The 21,872-nt window shown below is 32.1% G+C and overlaps 1 protein-coding gene across 1 annotated transcript; it reads left to right on the forward strand.

The window, feature by feature from the left end:
- Positions 1 to 2,473: 2,473 nt before the first annotated feature.
- LOC134696203 (lysozyme-like) lies at positions 2,474 to 8,766 on the forward strand. The gene is made up of 5 exons (XM_063557870.1): positions 2,474 to 2,553; positions 3,041 to 3,114; positions 4,410 to 4,444; positions 7,394 to 7,508; positions 8,370 to 8,766. The coding sequence occupies exons 2-5, from the start codon at positions 3,042 to 3,044 to the stop codon at positions 8,570 to 8,572; spliced, it is 426 nt and encodes a 141-aa protein (XP_063413940.1). The 5' UTR covers positions 2,474 to 2,553; position 3,041; the 3' UTR covers positions 8,573 to 8,766.
- Positions 8,767 to 21,872: the final 13,106 nt, after the last annotated feature.

Here is a 21,872-nt window from a genome sequence, read left to right on the forward strand (position 1 = left end):
AATAAATAGCTATCATTCGACGAAACACTTTAAAAACTACTGACATATTTCTAACTTGAAAGAAAAGAAGCATTCAATTCTGTAGCAAAATCGAGCTTTACGCTGTGTCTATCTACAGGCAAATATATATTATAAATTAAACTTTAGTTATGTAATTGGAAATGAATAAATAAAACAAAAAAATACACACACGATCAACCTATTTTATTAACACGTCCTTCAACTCTCTATAAACTTTAAGAAGAAAACAGATACTTGTTTCCTTGTAAATAATTATATAAGTAGAAGAAAAACATTGGAAGACATAATCAGTTTATATTTGGTCTTGTGTTAAGTAGGCTCACATAACAAAAAATAGTTCCTGGTCTTAATCAAGATTTAACAAAATTTAATATACACAAAGAAAAAGATTAACCACCCCTCGATATATTGCATTATAGTTTTAACCAAAAATATTCATTTGAATATCAATATTGATTTCAACAAGACCAATGTTCCTTCAAAGATATTAACATACAGGTGTGACCGATCATTAAGATATCGACGTATAATACACACAAACCATGCCTTTCATGCAAACTACAAAATTGCAGTTTCCCTCCCGCTTCAAATTTGAGTATTTAAGTCCGAGGATTTGAAAATTTTATTCACACTCTGGGAACTTGGTACGAAGACAAACATCGGAGTTTCAAAGATGGCAGATTATCGGCATGCGGTCATCAGGGTTATCTTATAAAGCTATTGGACGTCAGATGGGCTTCCATTATTCTGAAGTCAACTGGCTTTTCCGGCAACACAATCTATTCAATAATTGATTTTTTTTTGGCAATTTGTTGTGTTTTTTCTTTAAAGTAATATAATGTTATGTCCAAACAGGCTACATTACTATTGTTGCCACCAATTGTACCTGGATCACATGACCCTTATCGTAATATTTGTCAATTCTTTGTGTATATTACACTATACCTAAAAGATTTATTGATGATGTTTGGATTGTTTGAAGTCAATTAACGACCAATTGAATAAGCTCAATCGATTATTGATTATAGACAAACAGTGAAATAAAAGTGTCTTATTCATTATAATCAATCAAAAGTTTTATATAATTTTCTGAAAATATTTTAAGATATATTTAAAACCAAGATGTTACCATTGATACTCATAAACAAAATAATTTATGTGGCATAGACCCTCGAACAAACAAAAAAATATGTCACATAAAAACTAGCTATATATATAGGAGTCAGTTATGTTTGCTTAAATGATATTCAACTGTGGACTTTGGAAATTCTAGTCATCATAGTGAGAAAATAAGTGAACGATATTTTTCAATTAAAATGGTAACTGTTTTCAAATAGTTATCGAAAGTACCAGTATTATAATGTAAAACATTTTTTGCCGGTCGTATTACTAGAGGGAATAATTAAATATCATCAGACATGAACCAACTTGAAAAGTATATTCCAAATTGTAGAAAAATGATGTGTGGCAATATTGCTTCAGTATTCCATAACATAGTGGTCTTAAACATTTTAAATTTCAACAGACTTTCTCACTTTTATTAAAAATATATATATCAAATGCTTGCACGTGATACTTTTGTAACATCAGCTGCATTTTCAAGGTCTTTCCTGAAGATGATGACACTGTATAGACTTCCCTGTCAAATTATGTAAAATGTCAAATTTAAAACCATTCCTCAAATAACCATAAATATAAGCCAACATGGGGAAACACCACTTTAGAAATCAAACAAATCATTGGATCTTTGTATTTAAAAAGTTTTATTACCTTTTTTGGACATATACTTTAACACATGACAACACTATAAAACAGGCCACAAGTCCTTTAGCCGGTATCAAGGAATCTACTGGTTCAAAGGTGAGTGTTTGAATTTAAAAGCTAAATGTTTATACAATTAACATTTTTAAAATAAGCTGATTACAGTAGATATTTTTTTAAATCATACTCCAGTACCAAAAAAAAAAAAGAAAAAAAAAGAATTAACTAAAATGCTTTTGATCTCATACGAAGGCAATACGTATCGCGTTAAACGCATACTACGGTTGAACATGTATGTTTGATATGAATAATAAATATTGAAGACGATTTTGTCAATTATAAATCAGAAAATAATGTTTGAAATACTTTATAGGTACATATGATACCGGCAATACTCAACCTATTATTGAACTTTTGCATGATAATTGTTGTTAAAAAATAAAACATTATGCATGCTGGCTTATAACTTAAACACACCATAGACAGAAAAATAAAAAATGTGACACAATTTTGTATTAAAAAGAAAAATGAAGAGAAAATTAATAAATTATTTGCATAACCTTATTTTTACTTGCTAATGTAGAAGTTGTTATTCGAATAATATTTTCTTATAAACCTTATAATTTGTTCAATATGGCAACATTTAGAGTTTTTAATATTGTTACTGCCTAGAATTATTGATTGGCTTTTTGTTATATCCACAGGTATTTAAACACTTCTCATCAGTTTGGCAGTATTTTGTTTTGAATCGGAAAATAAAGATAGCTTCAGGTAAGCAGATGTATCTTTAAAAAAATAAATAAAAAGCGAAGTTTCATATAGTTATCAAAGACACCAGGATTATAATGTGGTACGCCAGACGCTCGTTTCGTCTGCACAAGACTCATTAGTGATGATCATACATGTATCAATATATTTATAAAGCCAAACAAGTACAAAGTTGAAGAGCATTGACGATCCAAATTTCCCAAAAAGTTGCGTCAAATACGGCTAAGTTAATCTATGCCTGGGATAAGAATGGTTTTCCATCAACTTCATCTATCCAGTCCTAAATATATATACACGCGCATAATTGACGTTTGGAATTGTTAACGCTTTATGAAATTATGTAATATTGTAAAACTTCATGTAGCAAAAAACAGACGATAAACAACAATAAGTTAGGACAACAGTTTTAACGGTTTGATTGTTTTGTTCTTGATCAAATTGCAATATTCAGTTGATTTCATTGACTGATGCTCAATTTTATTTGTTTCAGGATGCCTCTTATTCAGTTATCTCTGCAAATCATGGTAATAGTTTTGACTATCAATGCTGGGTTGATTGATGCAGGTAAGTTATAAAATCTTTTCCAATTTTAGAGACAATGTGTCCGTTTCGAAACATAAAAGTGTTTAACAAGTCGGAGCTGTACACGTTTATCTTATCGTAATGTGATAGTCAAAGACGCGTGTGCGTTTAAATAGTTACTGTGTAATCTATACACAAATAATATATGTCGTTTGACATTGAAATTATAAGACCTGTAAGCCAATATGCGAAAATCTTTTCTTATAAACCATTGTTTTGTTCATCTAGTAAATAGACCTCAAAGAAAGGAATTTGCTCGCTGAAACTTATAAAATTACAATTAAGACCCATTTCTTCCAGTCTTCGTGTTTTTCTCTATTTGTTACACTTCAACTAAATCAATTGGTATTTAGATGTGTACTTATTGTATTAATGTTTGTATACCCTGCCACGCCAGCAATATGTTTTATACGTGTTTCTGCCTTGTTTTTTGCCATGTATCGATGTGATGTGTTAAGCTCTTTTTATAATCTATTATTATATTGTATTATTTCACTGTCTATTATAAAGGGGAGGGTTTGTTATTTGGTCTCTTGTGGATAGTTGTCTCATAGGCATTTATACCTCATCTTATTATTTTCATATCTTAACTCTAATAGGGATATTAATTTTTATTTACGACTTTGAGCAGTTGGATTAATCATTGTAATGTTCAACTGAATACATGCTTCAACTTTGCAGTGCAAATGTCCTGATACTGAAATTTAAACTAAAATTAATAATTCTAGTCCCTTTTATTTCTATTTCAACCTAGCTTTCACAAGTTAAAATTATCTTCAGAGACACATGTTAAAACGGTACTCAAATTTCTAATAGTCGGCCATTATAGTCGGGGACTTTTATAGCCGACTATATTGCATGGATTTGTCGCATTGTTGAAGGCCACAAATTGCATTTTACTGCTTACATCTTCTTATTTCTGAATTGAACTATACATATATAAAATATAAGTATTCATTTTTGATTAACTAAAATCATTTATTTAAACTATAATGTTACGTGAGAATTTCAAGACACATTGTAAAACTTATTCTGATTAAGCGGACACATGATAGTTTTATGAACAAATGGCACTTAATTTATACAATTATCTGAATCATTGAAAGAATAAAGAGTAAAAAAGGCATTGAAACATATCGATATATAAAGTATGTTTTGAGGTAGTATAATTGACATGCAAGAATATTTAAAATACTTTCTCCTTCACATATTCAAGCGCTAAAGCTTTTTTATCGAATCGATTTTATTTCTCCCTAACAAATTGGTTTTATTTTCAGGAATTTCAAACACTTGCTTAGACTGTATTTGTGACGTAAGTATATATCAAACTACAGATATTTCGACAATTCACGTTTTACAATCCCACTTATAAAGAAATGGAATGTTCACTTAAACATATTGACTAGACTAAAAGGTTTACTGTTAAGTTTTAATTATGTTTTTAAAAAAAGTGCCACATTTTTTTCTTTTAACTTCATTCCTGTTGACTGATGAACGGAGAAATAATATAAATGAAATAGACCTCAGATTAGATCACACTATACAAAAAGGAAACAAACCAAAATGATGTTTTGCATAATTTTAAATAATTATGTATTAAAACGTTTTCCTTCTTATTCTAGCAGTGTGTATTGTATTAAGCCTGTCCAAACTAGGTGTAAACATATGCCGAAACGATTCTTTTATTCTTGAATATGTGAACTCTCAATTCTAATCTTTTTAGTTTTACCTGAGGTTTTCATGTTACAGTATACGACTAAGGCCGTGTTTACACCAAACGCCGTGTAGAGTAAACATGTTTACAATTAGTTTAGTGTAGTGTGCACTGGTTTCACATTACATTTGTTCACATCTATACACCTTGTTTAGCTACCTGTACATACGATTTGTTCTCACTTGTAAACTATGTGTCATTTAAATGTTCATTACGTAGAACTGAATTCAAAATTTTGGGACAATTTTTCTAGCGGTAAGGGAACAACCATTTGACTTCAAAAGGGGTGGGTGGGGTGGGAATGGAAATATTCCGATCCCCAATTTGATAAAAAAAAATGATCATACAGATGATAAAAGAAATATTCTGAAGCAAAGAGTTTCCCCATACATTATAGTGTTAAATATTGAAAAAAAAATGTATTTGATCACCAGCATCGAAAAAAAGGAATAAAAACGTACGCGCGAAAAAAAAATCTTACTCAGATAAAAAACAAAATAACCCTCCCCCTTTTTAAGTTAAGTGGTTACTTCTTTATGAAAGCCATTTTTATAATTTGCAGTAGTTTGAATATACTAGAGATGTCTCGATTACGCACTAGAAAACGTTAGCTGCAGCAGCGTGCTTACAGCCAAAAATAAGATTGAGTTATTAGGGATCTCTAAATTTTTATCTTTTCTGTTTGTTTCAAATGGTATTTCTTCTCCAAGGAGTATTTGGTAAAAGAATATGGTCACGTTTTTTTAAATTTATTTTAAGTGTTATTTAACGGATCTGAGATACTAGACAAACATATAATTTACCCCACACTTTTTTTAGTCATACATTTATGCGTGAATCGTTGTTTGAGTAAAGACCGGTGGCAAATATTTCTATGTACGTCAAGTCGATTCGGGAAGACCTTTTCAAATGAATTAGGCAGCAACTATTTACTTCATTTTTTAGGGAGGGAAAGGGGGGGGGGGTTAGAGGGGTGTGGGCTATTGATTTTTCCTGGACAAATTTTGGTGACAAGGCGAAATCAATTTTAGCATTATATATATATAGTGGCAGCTGAGGGTGAAACAAACAAATTTTTTTTCAGGGCCAAAAACTGGAAACATTTTTTGTTTCCAAAACAAAATCCATAGCTCACCCCCACCCCCTTGCCTTTATGTTTTATACTCAACTATAATAGCCCCACCCCATGCCTTTATGTTTTATACTCAACTATAATAGCCCCCCATGCCTTTATGTTTTATACTCAACTATAATAGCCCCCCACCCCCCCCCCCCCGAAAATCAATTGGTTCCTGCCTTAAGGGTTCGGCAATGATGCTGCTTTGAGTCTTAATCAGGGGTTAATAAAGTACGTGAATTTGTTTTTAACCAAAAAAAAATCTGTAAAATTTAGACAACAATTTCTGTGAAGAACTATACTAATAATTATCAAAAATATCAATTTTACTCAAAAATAGTTTCCTCCTTAAATATATACACGGTAAAACTAATGTCCTAAATGCCTAGTTTTGTGTACACTTAACCTACACAAGGCCTACATTGACTATCGACTGTGTGTAAGTAAAACATGATTTAAACTACATGTAAACATTGAGTTTTATCAATGGGAACGCAATTGTGTTTAGTTTACGTGTGAGTTACACTAACACAACACCGAATTTAGGTCAATGTGAACACGGCCTAAGTACATCAACTTTATTACGGAATTAGAACCTTGGTAGAATCAAAACATGTAAACCTATATCATTGTTATTTTGCTTAGTTTTTTTTTACCTATTCTGTTATTGAACTGGAACTTTTTTTACGGTGAATTTTACTGTTCGTATTGCTGTGTATTCCTTTATTCTACATTGTTGAACCCGCCGAATGGTTGCTAGTCTTGTGGTTTTTTTTTATTGTAGTTTAATGATACGTTTTGGAGTTTAGTATGACGACTATGTTCAATGAACTAGTAAACATTTTTATTTAGGGACTACCTAGCTCCGGGTGCGGGATTTTCTTGTTGTTGTGTTGAAGACGCATTGGTGGCCCTTGCCTGCCATCTGCTCTTGATATATTTCCCATTTTCGTTCTCAATTTTATTAATGACATTTGTTGTTTTTGTGATGGGAAAGTTAAATATTAGAATCAGTGTACTTGCTCTGAGGATGTTTAGTGTTATGTGTCATTGCGTTGATTCCTGAATTAACCAAACAAAAAACTTGAAAAAAATGATGCATAAAGCTTCACTCTTATTTATTTAAGAATTGTAGGCCGAACTTTCATCTGCAAGTAAAGAGAAAGTCAATCAATTGCTCAATCATTCATACATATCAATAACCTTATTAAACGAGGCCATCTAAAATCAATGTTACGTTATGTTTCATTTTTAGTCTTTTCTATAGCCATGATATGAGTATATTCGCCGTTTGCGTTCTCTTTTGTTAATATCAATTGCTACGTACTATTGATTAAAATTTTAGCCAAAGTTACGTATCGATTTTAACTCAACCGTTTCATTCTAAAATCTCAATTAGGTGTATTACAGATTTGCTACTTACTTTATAGGTAGAATCAAATTGTAACAAAGAGATTGGATGTGCGGATGACGGCGGATCGGATTCCTGTGGACCATTTCAAATAAAGAAAGTGTACTGGATTGACTGTGGTAGACGAGGTGACGGTAAGTACAATTCAAGTTTAAAAAACAAGTCACTTGATAGGATGTGACAAGTAAAGTCCTCTTTCAATTGATTTTTTTAATCGTCAAAGGCCTACTTAAAAATACTGAATTAAGAGGCAGTTAAATTTAGGTTGTCACTTAAATGCAGAAATTTCCAATTTGTTCTTGGAAATTGTTAATTATAACTCTATAGCTTAGGATAATTTCTCAACAAGAACTATCGTTCATTGTTGCAATCCGCAAAAAGATTTTTCAGTACTATCATTATCACAAAATGATGTACCATACCTATTAAAGCACCGAATAGCCAAAAACTTCGATACGTATAGAATTTTAAACTTTTCATACTTTTAATATATTTAATTCAATGTGTAATTATCAATAAACTACGCACTGACTTGTTGTACTAAAATGCATGAGGTTACAATTTCACCTGACTAACTTACGTACTCTACGAATTCCTAGCCAGTATGCCAATAGATTTATGATTTTGATGTTCCCAAATGTTTGAAGAATTCTTCCTGTAAAACATTGTATCTCGTACGCGCTCAAAGAAATTTATACAAAAATGGCGACAGAATTATACCACTGTTCAATAGTCATTATAAAAACAAATCCGGGCGTCAAACTTAAATCGAGAACAACACATCAACAAAACAACGGAACAACAAAATCACTGAACTTCAAAAAATCAAACGCCAACATACGTAGAAACCAGTAACAATTTAAAAAATGTCTCATTCCGGACATGTTACAGGACAATTAAAAAATATTGTTAGGTTGAACCTATTTTTACTGCTAGCCCAAAACGACAATCACACGAAAGTAGTTACAATTCCATAAAATTTATCTTTTTTTCAGGTTATGAAGAGTGTACAAAGGATTATGATTGTGCCAAAGAATGTGTTCAGGCTTACATGAATCGTTATGGAGATTCGACTTGTGGAACAACTTGTGAAGATTATGCACGTATGCATAATGGAGGTCCTGAAGGCTGTAACAAAAGTGCCACTAATGCATACTGGAATAAGATAAAAAATGCTGGCTGTAGCAGAAATAGCTAAACCTTTAATCTATAAATTCATTTTGAGACTTTATGTAATCGGCACTCACTTTTTTCATTGACTTTAAATATCAAAACTACCATTTCAGAAGCCTGACATACCTTGTATATATATTTCATTCTGATATTCAAAAGAGTCTTAATCAATAATTTTTCTCTTTCTTCATTTTCTCAATAAATGCTTCCTATATCGCAGATTAAATTTCTTATTCATTAACGATGCTCATTGAATATTATTTGAATGGTCTGATTTTATGCATGGTTCTGAAAACGATACCCATGTGTAACGATGTTTTGAAAGTCGCTGCACTTTTTGTCTTAAAAAGTATACAATCTCACCTCAAAATTAATTGGTTATACAAATATAATGACAACGAATACTTAGTAGGTTAACCCTATATTTACGGATGACTTTGTTTGTAGAAAATGTATTGAGGATACAAAATTCCAAATATGGCTAAGGTTATCTATGACCGGGATAAGAAAATCCTTAGTTTTTTCGAAAAATTCAAAATTTTTGCAAACGGGAAATTTATAAAAATGACCAATGATATTCATGTTAACACCGAAGTGTTGACTACTGGGCTGGCGATACCCTCGGGGACGAAACTTCCACCAGCAGTGGCATCGACCCAGTGGTGTAAATAGTTATCAAAGGTACCAGAATTATAATTTAGTACGCCAGATGCGCGTTTCGTCTACATAAGACTCATCAGGGACGCTCATGTCAAAAGATTTAAAAGGCAAGCAAGTACAAAGTTGAAGAGCATTAAAGATTCAAAATGCCAAAAAAATTGTGCCAAATATGGATAAGGTAATCTATGCCTGGGAAGCAAGTTATCAAAAAAATGAAAACAACACGTTTAATTATTGTATGCGTTCGACGCACTTTCTGGATATACCTTTACTTAAATTTTACGGACGCCATCACGAGTTGGTTGACCGATATGGAATGATCGTTTTACTGATGATATCGGATATGTTCCTTATGTCGTAACTACAATCCCTTTCCTTTTCACGAATGTGACCTATCGAGTTAGACTATTTACCGGATTTGTAAACATAACATAACATAGCATAAGCAACACGACGGGTGCAACGTGTGCAGTTTGATCTACTTACCCTTCCGGAGCACCTGAGATCACCCCAGTGTTTGATGGAGTTCGTGTTGCTTATTCTGTAATTTTGTACGTTGTATCTTCTGTACTATCATTATTCTGTTTGTCTTTTTATTTTTAGCCATGGCGTTGTCAGTTATCCCAATCTATGAGTATGACATTCCCTCTGGTATCTTTCGTCCCTCTCCTTAAATTTATCCAGAAGTACTTTAGTTCTTTTTGAATCCACATATGGTTAAAGGATTACTAGCTACCAGATATTTAAAAAATCTAAAGGTTTAATCTATTCATATCTTTATTTATGTTTTCAACGCTTATATGGTCATCTGAGATCAAATCGATAGTTAATTAATTGGCATCTGTACTTAAATTCACACGAAACGAACCTATATATTATCTACCCAATGCGCTATAAACTGTTTCTTTTTGGACTTTTGGTAGTTTGGATAAATGTTTTACATTGTTATAAATCAAATACTAGTATGAGAATTTGAGTCAAATCGGTGACCATGAATTTGACAGCTAGTGCCCCTTTAATATCACTATGCAAGTAAACAATTTCACAATATTTGAATACCCGCTTTCAGAACAGACAAATGTTTATCAATCAAATGGACAATTCGTTGATAGTCAAAAATGCAGATGAGCCGTCAATGTAGCGTTTGTACAAAATTGGGTAAAACTAAGGTTCAAACAAGGTATGTCCTCCGATTTGTTGTTTAATGTAATATTAATTGAAGCAGTGAATGACATCTGTTTTGCCATAATCTCGCCCTTGTCAAATGATAATACTTTGTATGTGGGATTACACGAGGGCTTATCTATTCTCAGTCCTTTTACAAGACACTCGTAGTAGTAAGATTTCATACAAAGACAAAATCATTTGAAAGTTTTTCAAACAGCATACGTACTGGGAAAAGATAATAGACATTTCACAGCCTCTTTGTCTCTGAAAACTGACTTTGGTCGATTATTCACACATTGTTTTCCTTAGAATGCGACCTAATTGTTTTTATTCATTTTCTTATTAATTAGCTCATAATCTGGCGTATTCCGGAATAGAATCTATAATTATTTTGAAGTTATGTTTCCAATTAATATGTAAGGGTTTTGCCGAGTAATTGTTCTAAATAAAGGTCCCGCAAAGCTTCTTTATGATTAAATACTTTAGGTACAATAGTTTGGAATAACTGTAGAATACAAAAGGATAAGACTGATATGAAAATAAAGCGGACTTTTAGATGTACCCTTCTTGTATTGTAGAACGTTGGGGATGTAGACTGCAGCAATTTCTATATAGATAAACCGAAACGGAAAGCATATAATTTTTTCCTCATGCAAAGGTTCAGATCTTACTGAAATAAAAAGCCGGAAAAAAGCTACATCACTAATACTGACAATTCTTTATATTGAGGAAAATGTAGTATTGCATCCTTTGTCAAGTGTATAATCTATCAAACATTTAAAAAAAACCAGGCAGTGAAAAAGAAAAGATATGATGCAATGTTACCCTAAAGGATGATGAAGATGTGAACAAAGGTCGTCAAAGCTTCAAGAGGGCGATCTATAATTGAAAGACTTTTTTTTTACAGTAAAACGATGGTTATGTTTTACCCCTGACTTCGTTGGTGGCGTAAAGTTAAATTAGCCTATTACATTGACATCACTGCAGGCTGTCATAAAAAAATATCCTACTCCTTTGATGCGATCATTGCAACCATATGGCATAGCAGCACCCAGTTCCATTCCCAGAAATGTTATCTTTCTTTTCGGAAAGGTTTGATTTGATTTGATTTTGGTGTTTTAACGCCATTTCTAAGCACCACATGCATTTAGGCTATTTCGTGACGGCCAGTTTTTATTGGTGGAGAAAGCCGGAGTGCCGGAGAAAATCACCGACCTTCGACAGGAAAACTGACAATCCGTCAGTTAAGATTGAAGTCAAGTGCACCCGCACGAGCGGGATTCGAACTCACAACCTCAACCTGTTGACTGGCTAGTAATTACAGTAGTAAATACTTAGACCACTCGCCACCAATCCCCCTTTTTTTTCGGAAAAAGAGCACTTAGTGAACGGCTATTGGTGTAGTAAATTTTCTTGATGATGTGTACTCTTATAGATAAAGAAGCATAGAAGGACATGAATACATAATTAACTAAGACAAATACCTAGTATTGCAAAAAACAGCGATCTTACTGGTACATACTTAATGATGCTCACGGGAAATATACATTCGGGGATAAGTCGCTGCATGCGATATAACAATTGATAAGTGAGAACAGTATTGAGGTGTAATACCACCAAATCATGGTACGTCACATCCGGTTGCATACGAAAGTAGGTCTAAAAAAATATTCCCTTGAATTTGACCGTTGTAGGTAATATATCCTACATTTTATTGCAGTAAAACTATTTCTGTGTCATAAACATATGTCTTGGGTATTTCAAAACACCATTATTTTTTATTTTTGATTTCTATAGAAAATTTTGTAATCTTGAGGTTACATGGTGACTAAACCTTGTACACAGCTGGAATAAGGGGAGAAATTTGATTGGTTAACTTCCAATGATGGTTTTTTTCTTATATGCAATGAAATGTTATGTGAAACTTTTTCTATAGAACTGGACAGGATAAAACTTGACTCATGCCAAGTATTTCTTTATTTGAAACAAAGATAAATTCTGCACAATTTTTTGGAAAGTGCAAATTTAACAAAGACTAATAGGGGAAAATCAATGGTGGTATTACACCTAATATGGGAAGCTGTACATGCACCTATGGCCTTGTGAGTAATCTCATGTGTTAAAATTTCTTGCTATTTAAGTGAAATAATACAGCAAATGAAATATTCTGAGTGGATTGAGTCTCCAAAACACATTTTATGAGAAAATTGTCTTGAAATAGGACTGTACCATGAATATTCAGTTGACAGAACAAGCCATACTAAGTGCATATATTTATTTTTTTTGGAGGGGGGTGGGCTTTTTCTCCTTATTTCTTATATTTTGCTATGATATAACATTTTCCTAGGTAATACTTGAATAAATATATAGTTATAAATAGATGAAATTATTTTTAATGTTGTAACGACAAGTTATTCACTAAAAAAGAAGCCTTTTATGTCCCTCTTTGGAACGCGGCATAAATTTAAGTTTTACGTAAGAACTTATTGAAACCTCTTTGGAGACTGTAAACTTTTATATTGATTGTTCATTCTGCCAAAATGCTTCAATTACTCATTTCTTATAACATTTCTACCATAAATGAGTGAAATTTTGAGGAAATGAGAGGTATAAATTGACCAAAAGAGACCTTATACAGAAGACAAAGAGGCTTATTAGTGGTATTTTATCTTCCTAAAATCATCTTGTGTATCCTTTTCAACTGTTTGTAGGCAGATAAGATAGATACTTGATCATTTATTGGTCCACATTCTATTCTTTCTTGATGCGGCTTGGTTTGGATTTGTTGAAGAAATTTTGCTCGAATCGCTGTAGATGTCGTCTTTCAATATACTAGATTTTTCTCAAACTATTGAACTGATTATGACAAAACTTGACAGAAATGCTTGAAATAACCAGTTTTACAAAGGGAAAAAGTCACATTCAGTTTATTGAACAAAAAGTCTTCTTTAAATACGATTATTTGCCTTTGTGGAGGAACAACATCATTCGTAAATATAGCTCAACATGCAGACTTCTTATACGTTCAGGTATTTCACATCAATTTTTTTTATGGAAATATTCTTTATAAAGCACAAAGGTGTCAGTATTGACCTCAGAAACTACCTAAACCTTTGAAAAGACTTTTTAAAAAGGGATATAGTTACGATACTGTTGTCAGGTCATTAAAGATTGCATATTTTGGCGTTAATATTGATTCACTGATAGGGTCTTTGCGTCGGAACTAAACTCATGTATTCAAAAACCAGTCGTTGGCATGACACGGGTTATGTTCTTCTCATATATTTAATGATGATATGATACTAAACCCCTAACGGGAAGGATTGTGCCTGATGTTCATATGATGAAATCATAATCTTTCAATCAGTTTAATTGTAGTCTAGAGCTGGCATGTCAGTTTACTGCTAGTAGTCTAATGTTATTTATGTATTATAGTCATTTTGTTTATTTTCTTTGGTTACATCTTCTGACATCAGACTCGGACTTCTCTTGAACTGAATTTTAATGTGCGTATTGTTAGACGTTTACTTTTCTACATTGGCTAGAGGTATATGGGGAGGGTTGAGATCTCACAAACATGTTTAACCCCGCCGCATTTTTGTGCCTTTCACTAGTCAGGAGCCACTGGCCTTTGTTAGTCTTGTATTATTTTAATTTTAGTTTCTTGTGTACAATTTGGAAATTAGTATGAAGTTCATTTTCACTGAACTAGTATATATTTGTTTAGGGGCCAGCTGAAGGATGCCTCCGGGTGCGGGAATTTCTCGCTACATTGAAGACCTGTTTGTGACCTTCTGCTGTTGTTTTTTCTACGGCCGGGTTGTTGTCTCTTTTACACATTCCCAATTTCCTCTTTTAATTTTATTCCTATAATTAGTCTAGTGTACAGATGATAAGAAACAATGAAGCCATTTTCTTTTAACACTGACTGGTAAGACACTAGTCTTTTGAATAATGAGTTTCGTATCAATAACCCTAGATATAGAGATGATTTATTCTTGTGGCAAAGCTGTCATTTTAATGTTGTACGTGACCGACATAAACCAGTTTTTTTCTGAATATTTAGCGACATAACAATGTGTCTTAAGTGTAAAATCTGATGTTAGAGGAATATCTTACTCTTTATTTAAGTCAATATAGTGACCAATATGCAGATATCAAAAATATATCAGAATACAATAAATTTTTTGAACTCGATTACATGATATACTCATTTTTGCTCCCTATCATATCAAAGTGTGAAATACTCTTCTATGAAAATAAGAAAATAAACAAATCTCACACAACTCGCGGTTTGGGGTTGAGTAAAATTGTTCTCTAAGGACGTCGTGGTTAACATGGTATAAAAGAAGCATTCATGTTATGTTTATCGTTTAAGAAATGAGCATAAATCATTATGAAATACACGTGTTGTACCAAAAGTTTCAATATATAGCTGGTGCAGTAGATACAAGGATCTGAGTGGCGTAGAAGAATTAAGTTACACAGAAATGATAGAAAAAATGAACAAAGAGATACACAATAGTTATTTGGGCTCAACGATGGAAAAGAGAAAATGCGAAAAAGGCCCTGAAAATTAAGAAATCAGAAATAAAGAACCCAATCCAGGACTCAATTAAATCTGCGCTCTCTTCCAATCGATGTCATGAATTTGTATGTATACTAAGATACTGAAGCAATCTATAATATATTCTGACTGTATATGTTTAAAAGTACATGAAAATGTCACTTTCCTCACAATCCAATAGCCCGTACATGTTATAAAATAAAATTGATTAAAATGTTAATTTTTTCTTAATCATCTTACCCTGTCGACACACCCGGGATCTCTTCTGTTGAAGTTCATTCATTTCCTAAACTGGTTTCTTTTACTATGATTTATCCTCTTAATAAATCGATGTATGATATCTATGCATCTGTAAAGTATTAGTACTGTTGTCGTAATTTTAGACTGTGATACTGAAAAGTTCTGTAAGTCCTATGTATGTCTTTGATATAATCTAATTCTTAGTCGGTTATTAAAACTCAAATTCGTAGGTTACCTAGATTTATTGGTTTTCATCTCTAAGTATTCATATGAATGATCACGATGCTCACATGACCACTATTTTTAATAGTCAGCTATATTGAGTACATCTTAAAGGAGATAAAGGAATAACTAAGAAGGTGAGCATTTCTTTCTTTTAAATCAATTATATCTGTCTTATTTAACTAACTACTAATAAATATTGCCTTTTTGCATGCAGACCCGATGTACAACTTTCTGCACTTTAAATAAAACAAAATTCCAAGATGAATAAATAGTCTCTGAGATTGTCGTACAAAAATATCTTAACAAAAGAGGAACGAAAGATACCGAAATTTATGAAACTGTCATTAAAGTGAGAGGGTAAGCGCTAAAGAACCAGGTTTAATCCACCATTTATTTCATTTGAAAATGCCTGTACCAAGTCAGGAATATGACAGTTCTTGTCTATTCGTTTTTGATACGTTTTGTTATTTAATTTTGCCATGTGATTATGGACTTTCCGAATTGATTTTCCTCTAAGTTCAGTATTTTTGTGATTTTACTTTATACATGTTATAGCAACCAGTCATAAAAACGGCATATTCATCTTCTCTATGCAAATGATTCAGTTTTCGAATTATTGTATTAGTATTTGATAAAATCACATATTTCTGCAGGCCAAACATTTGTTGTTTGTTTGCCCTGGCCTTGCGTAAATTGCCTACATATCTAAGGATTGCAAAAATTTGTCTTAAATACTTATGTTATAGATAATGCATATTTTAAGGTTTTTCTTGTCGTAGATCACACCGAGGGGTGTCAGGATTGATCAAATGAAAGACCGACCGGAGGGAGGTCTTTCTTTGAACAATTCTGACACCCCGAGGTGTGTTCTACGACAAGAAAAACCTTAAAATATGCATTATCTGACTTATATACCGTAAAAAAATATCAATTTTATAAAGATTTGTAAAATTTAGTATCCTTTTTTACCGACAACACTAAAGTGGGATATTCCTTTCTAATGCGTTCAGGTTTTACTACGCCTTGCAGCTCATTTAAAATGTGAAATAAAACTCTATAATAATTTAGATATAAACCTTTTAAAAATTGGTATCCATACACAATAAAAATATTACTGTAACTGCATGAAGTAAGACACAAATGTATTGTTACCATCCGATAACGGTGTATGACAAATACAAGACACATTGTAAGTTATGTTTGTACCACGTAGCTTATGGAAAAGGGGGAGGGGGTATGTTTTTTCTATTTGTTATGTTATATCTATTGCGGAAAAGTTGTTATTTATTTAACCATTTTACTTGAATCGAATGAAAAATTCAGAAAGATTGTCTTTCGAATAGCAATACATTTTATCAAAAGATAATCAGGATAAAATTGTATACCCTCCACACCCGACCCTTTCGTGAGTTACGTTAATGCTATTCAATAGAATATAAGATTATTTTATTAGTTGATCATTTGATAGAGTAAAAGGTATACATAAATTTTAGAAAGTTAAGAACTGACACGAAGACGAATATAAATACATGTATGTCACAGTATGGTTTCCTATTCAGTGTGTATCGTTCTGAACATGCATGAAATATTTGCCACTGGACGTTAAGCAAGCAACCAAAATTCAATCAACCTATTCAGTTTGACTCAATAAAATTTTCGAAATCTTACACACGAATATGTTAAATCTGAATTTATTTTATGAAAGTCTACATTAAAATTCATCTGACATATATTATAATGTTTCTTTATTATAGCGATAAATCAACAAAACTTCACGTTATTTGTTTTTAAAAATAAATTGCGGGACTACAATGACGGTTTCTTTACATCTTTCATCGGTTGAACTTTAGAAAATAAATTTTAAAATTGGCAACAAAAGACTATTAGACGAATAAAATTTTGAAGTAAATCATAGATTGCATGTTTATTAAGGAAAATAATGACCTTACACAGGTCATTATTTTATGCCTTGGAGCATATACCATTGAACATGGTATCGTCCGGGTTGATTCTGAGAAAGAATGACCTGACGTTCTGAAAGAAAATAACTCCATATAGGTATATAATTATATGATAATTGTTTCAGTGTATCAAGTATAAAACAAAAGCTCATGCGTAGAAGATTTATGCAAGTACCAACTCTCAGAATATGTCACGTACGCTAACCATTTGTCTTATAGTAGTGACAGTCATAACGCAAATGAAAGGTAAATTTATAATGCTTGAAAGCGATAGCTTTTGCAACCCAAATCATAAATTTTATTGGATGCAGTTGAGAATTACATATTTATCGAAAATTTACCTCTAATTTTATCAATAGAGAGTTTGATAATGAGATATCTTTTTCCTTTTGATTTATTGGTAATGTAATAAATTCTTGGTCAGGTATCAGTGCATGTAAAAAGTGTTACTGTAATCTCATCAGTTGGTCCGTTGAAGATAATAAAAGTCGGTAGAAAGCACCATCGAACATTTAATTTTCTGGGAAAAATATTTCCGTACACTGTACCTCGAAACTTTGTATCTGTTTACTGTTTAAATTTTGTTGTTTATTTCACTGATAATTTGCAGTTGTTGGTAGTCATAGATCTCCTTACGTCTCGGTCACACTATTGACAGTTTTTTTTATTAGCTTTCTGGATTAATTTAAGAACGTCAAAACCAAAAAATAACTTATCACAAAGGACACCGGACTTTTTGTTACGGTGAACGCTGTAATAAGAGCTTCTGTTAAAGTTTAAGTACTCGAAATTGATGAATTACTAGCGATTTAAAACGGACAACTAACAAGCAGCGAAACCGACACAAAAGTAGTAATATTATCTTACGAAATTAATTTCAGTGAGCGAGTTTCTGTTCTTTCAAACCAATATCAGTAAATTGGTAATCTATTTTGGTATTTTTATTCAGTAGCGTTTATCCACTGGTTGAATTAGGATGGGATTTTGATATGTCTATTTTGCTTATTCTATGTAGAATTTCCATCGAAGTTCAGTATTTTTAAATTCATAGTGCTCTTTACTTATATAACTACAAACAACTTGTATAATAGTACCCTTCGTTTAAGCAATTGATCATTTATTGTATTATAAATATTTTGTTAAAGTATGAAAAAGGACCGTTGGTTATGTCCTAAAGGAAAAACATCCTACTAACAAAAAAACTGATAAGCATCTCCATACATCTTCACAGTCCTTTACAATAGACCCATAATTATTAAAACATGTTTAGTTCTTAACCCTTCCGATTGTAGTCTATCACTAATATTTTACATTTTGTAAAAATGGTTTATCATTTTGCAATCCTTTTTATAGAAAATGTAAATGCTGCAATTCAACTGACAGCAACTCCTTACCTGCAGACATTTGTATCACATGACACGTACGATGGAGTAACATATTATCCGGAAGGGTAAGTTAGATAGTCAAACCATCTAATCCAAATTATAAAGTAAACAAAATTGAAACAATTAAGAAATCATTGTTTATCCTTTTCTCTCATGAATGACCCAACCCAACAAATAACAAAATGAAAACCCAACAAGATTGTTACGGCTTAATTTTTTTTGGTATAAAAAAAAATGTTTCATTTTATAATTAGTCTAAAAGAACGCATGTATTTTCTTGTAAAGATGTCGAATGTCACATTTGGGCGTTCATACTTGCACAAACCTTCAGCACACCTCATTTCCATAAACTTAACACGGTCAAACTTGCATTTAGGGAAAAAGATTGGTTGGAATGAAACGTAGTTAAAATGAGACAATCATATCCATTATTATTATCAATCCGTTCGATGTGATTCAGCTCTTGATTTCGCCGTTTGCTTGGGGACTTTCCGTTTAGAATTTTCCTGGGTATTTTTATCTACAAAAAAATACATCGCGACGGCTTAAGAAATACTTCTCCCATTGGTTTGTGCAAGAAGTCTTGTTTGCGGGTAAACTATAGGTCAAAGAATCGGGGATGACGTATTTCATGGAATAATAGTGTTTTCATACAAACAAAAACCTAACCCCAACAAAAAAATTCTTGTCTGTTTACATTAATTTCATTCAAGAAGATAACGAGAGTTTACGTGAGCTCTAAATATAGGCAGTCGTAGCTTATAAAGTTTCATCTCATATGTAAGCTATAACACAACCATCTCAGCGAAACATTATTTTTGAAAGTCTCAAACGATTATAATGATAATAGAAAACGAAATATTTACGCCTTGGAGTCTACGTTTTGTTTTTTTATCTCGTTTCAGAAATTATTCCCGCGACTGGTTGATTACAGGACATATACCGAATACCGTCATCACAATAGAAATTTTAAACTGTACCCTAGAGACCGGTAACAATAAAGGAGTTTGTATAATTGATCAAATATATATTTATGACGGTATGTAGTAGTTTAACTTACCGACTGTATTGCCGACCGAAAATCTTTAAGTTTCTTTATGTCTTAATTTGTCTACGACACACTTTTGTTGATATATTGATTAGTAATCAATGACTTCACTTATAGCAAGAGAGATGGGGAAAAGAGGACTAACTAACACGATTAACGTATAGTACATGTAACTGGACGGTAATGTCACTTTTTAACTTTTTATTTCTTATTTGTATGATTTTAAAACAATCAGTAGACATATTGTTACACAATTTTCACTAAGGCGAAGTTTACGTTATTAAATACCCGACAAAACTTTTTAAAATTTCACATATAGATCTGAATGTATAAATACACCAGAAAATAAAATAAAGATGGAGTTCAAGAACGAGCTGTTGAAATTAACAGCATGATGAGCAAAAAATATAAAGGATTCATAGGGATAATCACACAATTCTACACATAATTTATTATTTTCTGTTTTGTTAATCAACATATCTTTTCAATTAATATAACTTGCGAAAATGAACGACAAGTCTATTAATGTGAAAAAAAGTCTTTAGCACCGTGCTACTTTCAAGCTATTGTCTGTAGACGTTTGGTGTTCAGCAGCAACAAATATTCGGCGACGTTATTGATGACAACAGTAACGCTTATGTCATCACAAGTAATGCGCTATATAAAACTATTATACTGTACGTCGTAGTAATAAAATCGTGTATTTTGTATCAACCATTTTTCTAAAAATTGCAAATGCTCAAGGGTAATCAATTGATAAGAATATAAACTGACTAATTTTCAAGATGTATTTGCCGCCAAATAATAATGCAATAGCAATTGAAAGATAGCTATCGTAGTGTAGACTATGCGGTATGGGTTTTGCTTATTGGTAATGGTCGTACGCTGACCAAAAGTTTTAAACTTCTATGTCATTTGGTTTCTGGTTGAGAATTATCTCATTGACAATCATACCACATTTGCTTTATTTTTTACAATGAACTCTTTTCCTAATTAGACAAGCAGTATTTGTATAGTCTATTTTGTTTTTAGAAATCGTTGTCCCGGGCCACACAGCCTCGGCAGAATGATTTTATACATATGAAAGTAATCGGTTGTCATATTAGGATCGTGTATAGACGTCTTTTGTAACCTTATTTCTGCATATTTGTCAACCATTTTTTTTGGTATCTTTAATAGTTGTCATTTCCTGTGCTATTCGAAATACTGCGCATAAAATAGCGTACCAAAACCCGTTTTATTTCTCTTTTGTTTGCACACACATACACGTGTCACAACTCAGCAACTTTTCTATTTTACACAATTTCTTGTCTTTCTTATTCCTTTACTATTTATACACGACGATGCATGCAATAATGTTTCCTGAATGGAGTTTCAAATAACATATTTTTTTGGGGGCCATAATCTGTTAAATTTCCGCACACACGGCTTCTAAAATATAGAAAAATGCAACTTTATGTTATCTTGAGAATTTATAAGTCGTATTAAGGTCAAAAGAAGAACTCACATCTACAATTTCCCAAATAAAACAGATAGAAGTTTTTAAGTATAGCTTCCCGTAGTACACATTTTATGCATTCGCAAGATGAAACAATATACCTTATATATGATACTTTAAGATCAAAGTGCCTAGTGCATTTACTACAGAATAACACCCGGTATAACCAGGAGAAATGGCTAGCCATAAAACTAGGATCAAGCTACCATTTGTTCTTGAAATGTCCTGTACCAAGTCAGGATATGGCAGTTGTTATCAAAAAGTGCATTTCTATCAATGGTGTTATTTTTTTTAAGCAGTGCATTGTTTCTGTAGTTCCGTTTTTTCCATCTTATAGTTGATGTGTTTCCATCGATTTAATTTTGTTAAAAAAGTGTAAACTTCAAATTCAATTTTAGTAAGGTTAGTCTACAAACAAACTGACAAATGTTGGTATTCAAAGCTCTACAGCTACGTATTTGATTGGACAGATCAACTGTATTAATTTTAGTGACAACATAAACTATACACATGGAAAAAAGTATTGCAACACCTTGATGTTTTCAAACTTGAAAAATCAGTCTCTTATTTTGGA

Source organism: Mytilus trossulus, chromosome 14 (genome assembly GCF_036588685.1).
Source record: "Mytilus trossulus isolate FHL-02 chromosome 14, PNRI_Mtr1.1.1.hap1, whole genome shotgun sequence".
Lineage (NCBI taxonomy): Eukaryota > Metazoa > Mollusca > Bivalvia > Mytilida > Mytilidae > Mytilus > Mytilus trossulus.